Source organism: Carlito syrichta, unplaced genomic scaffold, assembly GCF_000164805.1.
Source record: "Carlito syrichta isolate Samal-C Ts95f unplaced genomic scaffold, Tarsius_syrichta-2.0.1 Scaffold144209, whole genome shotgun sequence".
NCBI lineage: Eukaryota > Metazoa > Chordata > Mammalia > Primates > Tarsiidae > Carlito > Carlito syrichta.
The window spans coordinates 104982-110879 of NW_007088305.1; the positions used below are offsets into that span (position 1 = coordinate 104982).

The 5898-nt window shown below is 62.9% G+C and overlaps 1 protein-coding gene across 1 annotated transcript in view; it reads left to right on the forward strand.

Annotated features, from left to right (window-relative positions):
- GRN (granulin precursor) overlaps positions 1 to 5867 on the forward strand; it is an 8872-nt gene extending 3005 nt beyond the window's left edge. Inside the window, exons 2-13 of the mRNA XM_008050335.2 lie at positions 2081 to 2225; positions 2342 to 2467; positions 2568 to 2652; positions 3065 to 3177; positions 3268 to 3403; positions 3490 to 3599; positions 3796 to 3919; positions 4170 to 4267; positions 4349 to 4594; positions 4814 to 5047; positions 5126 to 5356; positions 5444 to 5867. Coding sequence (XP_008048526.1) covers positions 2088 to 2225; positions 2342 to 2467; positions 2568 to 2652; positions 3065 to 3177; positions 3268 to 3403; positions 3490 to 3599; positions 3796 to 3919; positions 4170 to 4267; positions 4349 to 4594; positions 4814 to 5047; positions 5126 to 5356; positions 5444 to 5575 — 1773 coding nt within the window. The 5' untranslated portion in view covers positions 2081 to 2087 and the 3' untranslated portion in view covers positions 5576 to 5867. The remainder of the gene's footprint in view (positions 1 to 2080; positions 2226 to 2341; positions 2468 to 2567; positions 2653 to 3064; positions 3178 to 3267; positions 3404 to 3489; positions 3600 to 3795; positions 3920 to 4169; positions 4268 to 4348; positions 4595 to 4813; positions 5048 to 5125; positions 5357 to 5443) is intronic.
- The last annotated feature ends 31 nt before the right edge of the window (positions 5868 to 5898 follow it).

Here is a 5898-nt window from a genome sequence, read left to right on the forward strand (position 1 = left end):
GCGGGCTCAGGCAATCCACTCGCCTCAGCCTCCCAAAGCGTGGGATTACAGGCTGAGCCACTGAGCCCGGCTTGGAATTTTTTTAAAAAGTATTTTTGAACTGGGCATGGTGGCTCATGCCTGTAATTCCAGCACTTTGGGAGGCTGAGGTGGGAGGATCACTTGAGTCCAGGAGTTCAAGACCAGCCTGGACAACATAGTGAGACCCCAACCCCCCCCCCAAAACGTCTTTTTGATCCTTGGCTAGTTGAACCTTCGGATTCAGAACCCGTGGATACAGGGGTCCAACTGTACCTACATCACTGCTTCACTTTCCTCCTTTAAAAGTAAAGGTGTCTGGGCATGGTGGCTCATACCTGTCATCCCAGCACTTTGGGAGGCAGAGGTGAGAAGACTGCCTGAGCCCAGGGGTTCAAGACCAGCCTGGGCAACTTGGCGAGATCCTGTCTCTATAATAAATCAAAAAATTATCTGGGCCTGGTGGACATGCCATCTGCTTGGAAGGATACGGTGGAAGGATCGCCTGAGCCCAACTGGTAGAGGCTGCAGTGGCCGTGAGTGTACCACTGCATTCCAGCCTGGGTTACAGAGTGAGACTCCAACTCAAAAATAAAAATAAAAAAGAAAGAAAAGGTAAGCTGGGTTGTATTACCACGCCTGTAGACCTGTATTCTTAGCTGCATGGGAGGCTGAGGCAGGAGGATCACTTGAGCCCAGGAGTTCGAGTCCAGTCTGGGCAACATAGTGAGACCCCATCTCTAAAGATAAAAGTAAAGGTAATAGTTGCTACTTTTTGTGTGTTTGTTCTGTGCTGGAGTCTTACTCTGTTACCCAGGCTGAGGTGCAGTGTCACGATCATGGCTTACTGCAGCCTCAGCCTTCTGGGCTCCAGTGATCCTCCTGCCTCAGCCTCCCATGCAGCTAGGAATACAGTCACGTGTCACCACACCCCAGCTAATTTTTTTTTTTTTTTTTTTTTTAGAGACAAGGGCTTCCTGTGTCACCCAGGTAAGTCTCAAACTCCTGGGCTCAAGGAATCCTCTCTCCTCGGCCTCCTAGAGCATGGGATTACCAGCGTGAACCACTGCATCTAGTCAATAGTTACTGCTCTAGTAGTGTGCTGTTGCAAAGAGGTAAAATAACAGAGAGTCTTGCCACTGGCTCCCAAGGGGCTCAACACACGTGACTGTTTTGCCCAACGAGACCAGAAGATACTCTCGGGTCGCCCCAGTCAGCTGGCTGGGCTGGCTGAGCCGGGGGAAGTGAGAGGCTGCTTGCCCCAGGCATGTGAGGCCCGGTTCTCCCTGCTGACTCATGTGGGCAACCCCGTGGGCCCACATGGCCTGCACATGCGGCTGAGTTTCACTTCCAGAGTCGAGGGAGAGGCTGGGAGAAGAGTCACATGTCTGGGGAGTCTGAAAGGGTCCCGGCGGTGTTGGGGGACCCTCAGGACAGAGTGTCTCAAGGCTGAGCTGGCCTGGGTGAGGAGGGGACATCATGGGTGGGCTGTGACTGGCCTCTGGGAAGGCAGCCAGACCCCACTGGCCACCGCACTTCCTGTTTCACGACTTTCTCACCCTGTGGTTTCTTCTGTCATCACGTGGCCACTCCGAGGCCTGGACAGGTGCAGGTGGGAGCCATGTCAGGCGAGCAGGCGTCTGGAGGGGAGCCCTGACTCTTCCCGGGAGGTCGCCTCCCTCCCTCCCTGCCCTGTTCTCTCCCATCCCCCCCCAGTGGCCACGTCCCCCCAGATCAGACCCACAAAGATCACGTCTTTGTGACTCTGAGCTGACATCTGTGCCTCACCCAAGGAGACCCATGCTCCTGGGGCTCAGACCACACACGTTTGCATGTCGACGTGCATGCCTGTGGGTGTGCACATATCGGGGTGTGTGATATACTCAGGCCCCTGCAGAAGGCGACACCCCCCCCAGCTTTCTGCATGCCTGGACGTGGGGGCTGCAGGGAGGTCTGGGCAATCTTGGGCTGGACCGTGACCCGGGGCTGGGACAGTGGGTGGCGTTGACTGAGGTGGCCTGGGCTTTGCCCAGTGGCTAGTCTGCTCCTCGGTCTTCCGCAGGCAGGCCATGTGGACCCTGGTGAACTGGGTGGCCTTAGTGGCAGGGCTGGTGGCCGGAACACAGTGCCCAGATGGTCAGCTCTGCCCTGTGGCCTGCTGCCTGAACTCAGGAGGAGCTGGCTATAGCTGCTGCAGCCCCCTTCCGGTAAGTGCCTGCCACCTGGGCACAGCCACAGCCTGAGTCTGCCAAGGGCCATCTTGGAGTGGCCCGAGGGAGGCCAGCACAGGCCTTATGGCTCACTCTCCCCACTCCCCTCCCAGGACAGATGGCCCACAGCTCCGAGCAGGCGTCTGGGCGGACCCTGCCAGCTGGATGCCCACTGCTCCACCAACCACTCATGCATCCTCACCGGCTCAGGGACTTCTAGCTGCTGTCCATTCCCAGGGGTGAGGCTGCTGTTTGCTCGGTGACCGGGCTCAGGCCTGTGCGCCCTGTCCTACCCCCAGGAAAAAGGGCCTTGTTAACGCAATCTTCTGTGACCCACAGGCCGTGGCATGCGGGGACAGCCTCCACTGCTGCCCACGGGGCTTCCACTGCAGCGCTGACGGGCAGTCCTGCTTCAGAAGCTCAGGTGCAGTGGGGTGTGGGTGGAGCTGGGTGGCCCTGATTGCTGCCCTCCTCTGGGGGCATCTGGACTCAGCAACCCCCCCACACCCCCAGCTCTAGCCAGAGGAGCTGGGACCAGAGGGGACAGGAGGGAACTCAGGAGCCCAGGCTCAGGTCCTGGCTTCATGGGGTGGGGAGAGGGAGGTCAGGCTGGGCTGGGCTAGTCCAGCCCGCTGTCAGTAGGCATCCCTCCTCACGCCATCTTGCCAAGGCAGGGACCGGATTGGGAGGGGGGGCCTCAGGGGTGCCTGGGAGATCCCCGAGTCCTTTGCCACCCCCAGCCCCCTGAAGCGGGGCCCACAGGCCCTGGTGTCTCCAGCTCCTTGAGAGTGGCCATCCCTGACTGGGTGCTGGGTGCTGGACCATCCTGTCGGCAGGTACCAGCCCCCTGGGTGCCATCCAGTGCCCGGGGAGCCAGTTCGAGTGCCCCAACTCCTCCACGTGCTGTGTTATGGTTGACGGCTCCTGGGGGTGCTGCCCCATGCCCCAGGTACAGGTGTGGGGGCCCAGGGGTGGGAGGAGGGGGCCAGGGCAGCGCTGGGGGCCGGGGGAGCACAGACTCAGGACAATCTTTTCTCAGGCTTCTTGCTGTGAAGACAGGGTGCACTGCTGTCCTCATGGTGCCTCCTGCGACCTGGTTCATACCCGCTGCATCACGCCCACGGGCACCCAGCCTCTGGCAAAGAAGGTCCCAGCGCGGAGGACTAACAGGCCAGGTGAGGAGTGGGGCAAGGCCCGACTGACTCCAGCTGGGAAAAAGCTGCCTTGCCCCGGCTGCCCTAACGCCTGGCTCCTCTTCCAGTGGCTTTGTCCACCTCCGTCCTGTGTCCGGATGGGCGGTCCCAGTGCCCTGAGGGCTCTACCTGCTGTGAGCTGCCCAGTGGAAAGTATGGCTGCTGCCCGATGCCCAACGTGAGTGCGGGGCGGGAGCCACCTTGGCCGCCTGCTCCAGCCACCCGCCGCCCTTGAGGGTTGGGGATAGGGCTGCTGGCTGCTTGCTGGGGACTTGGCTGACTCGGGGCTCGCGCCGCCCCCTGGTGGGCAATCTGGGAAGTGCCAGCCTTCCGTCTGGAAGTCACAGAGACCCACCACCCCTGTCCCCACTCAGGCCATCTGCTGCTCCGACCACCTGCACTGCTGTCCCCAGGACACTGTGTGTGACTTGATCCAGAGTAAGTGCCTCTCTAAGGGCAGCGCCACGGACCTCCTCGCCAAGCTGTCTGCACGCATAGGTACTGGAGGTGGGCTCGGACCCCGTTCTGCCTGCTCCCCAGGGGGGCCTCTGCTAGGCTACCCCAGGCACAGATGTGGGGAACGGGGCACCGTCCTCCCCCCTGGGCCTTGCCTTAGGGTCACTTTCCGGGTGGCATGCATGGAACCTTCATCCTCAACACCTGGTTCCAGCTGTGGGGCCGGCCAAGCCAGGGGTACCTGGGGCTCCCCAGGGCCACTGCTGAGCTGTCCTTTCTGTCCCTGTCACAGTGGGGGACGTGAAGTGTGACCTTGAGGTCAGCTGTCCCGACGGCTACACCTGCTGCCGCCTTCAGTCAGGGGCCTGGGGCTGCTGCCCTTTCTCCCAGGTACCCAGGCGCGTGGGCGGTAGGAGGGGCACAGGGTGGAGCAGCTAGGGTCTGTGCCCACTGGCCGCCTCTGTCCACCAGGCTGTGTGCTGTGAGGACCGCATCCACTGCTGCCCGGAGGGGTTTAAGTGTGACACAGAGAAGGGTACCTGTGAACAGGGGACCCGCCAGGTGCCCTGGATGGAAAAGGCCCTGGCCCACTTCCGCCTGCCAGGCCCACAGGCCGTGAAGAGGGATGTCCCCTGTGACAACTTCACCAGCTGTCCCCCCTCCAACACCTGCTGCCGGCTGGAGTCTGGGGAGTGGGGCTGCTGTCCCGTCTCGGAGGTACACGGGGGGGGGACAACGTCCCGGCCTGGCACACAGGTGGCCAGATGCCTGTGGCTTCGTTCTCCTGCAGTCCACCTGGCCCACAGGTGACGCCCAGCTCTGTCAGAGGCGTCCCCGGCTGGAGGAGCTGTGTATAGACAGGCGGGCTAGGGCAGCTGGGGGCTCAGCGCGCGCCCCACCTTGCAGCTCCCTAGACCAGGCTCCTCCACCCCCCAGGGCGTGTGCTGCCCGGACCACCAGCACTGCTGCCCCCGGGGCTACACATGCACAGCGCAGGGGCAGTGCCAGCAGGGGAGTGAGAGAGTGGCTGGACTGGAGAAGACGCCTGCCCAACAGGCTTCCCTGGCCCACCCTGGAGACATCGGCTGTGACCAGCACACCAGCTGCCCGGTGGGGCAGACCTGCTGTCCCAGCCTGGGCGGGGGCTGGGCCTGCTGCCAGCTGCCCCATGTGAGTGCCCGCCTGGCCCTGGAGAGGGAAGCTAGGTCTGGCGAGGGGACAGGAGTATAATGCCCGTCCCCCACCCAGGCCGTGTGTTGTGAGGACCGCCAGCACTGCTGCCCGGCCGGGTACACCTGTAACGTGAAGGCTCGGTCCTGTGAGAAGGACGTGGACTCCGCCCAGCCTGCCGCCCTCCTGGCCCTCGGCCCTGACGGGGGCGTGGGGGACGTGGCGTGTGGGGCCGGGCGCTACTGCCATGACAACCAGACCTGCTGCCGGGACAGGAAAGGGGGCTGGGCCTGCTGTCCCTACCGCCAGGTCGGTGCCACCCCCCACCCTGGGGCTGGGTGTGTCCGAGGGCCAGGTCCTGCCCACCCAACCCGCTCTTCCCCTCTGACCATCCAGGGCGTCTGCTGTGCCGATCAGCGCCACTGCTGTCCCGCCGGCTTCCGCTGCGGGGCCAGGGGCACCAAGTGTTTGCACAGGGAGACCCTGCGCTGGGATGCCCCTTCGAGGGACCCAAGACAGCTGCTGTGAGGGCGGACAGGACTGAAGACGCTCGCGGCTCTGGGGACCCTGCTCGGGGCGCCCTCTGCTCAGGCCGCCCGGCACCTCTCCCTAATCCGGTTCTCCCTCCCATCCTGAGTCTGACTTCCGGTCACCAGGGAGGCGGGGCCGCCGGCCAAGGCTTCCCCTACCGGAAGTGGGGACTGGCAGGAGTCACGTTCCAGGCTGCCAGCCCTTCCCCGTTCCTGGGCCGCGTGGCCGGTGCTCTTCCCTCCTGCGGGGGAGGTGCACGTGCCCCAATAAAGTTTGTACACTTTCTTAACAGCCTGCTGTGGCACGCGGCCGGCCCTTCC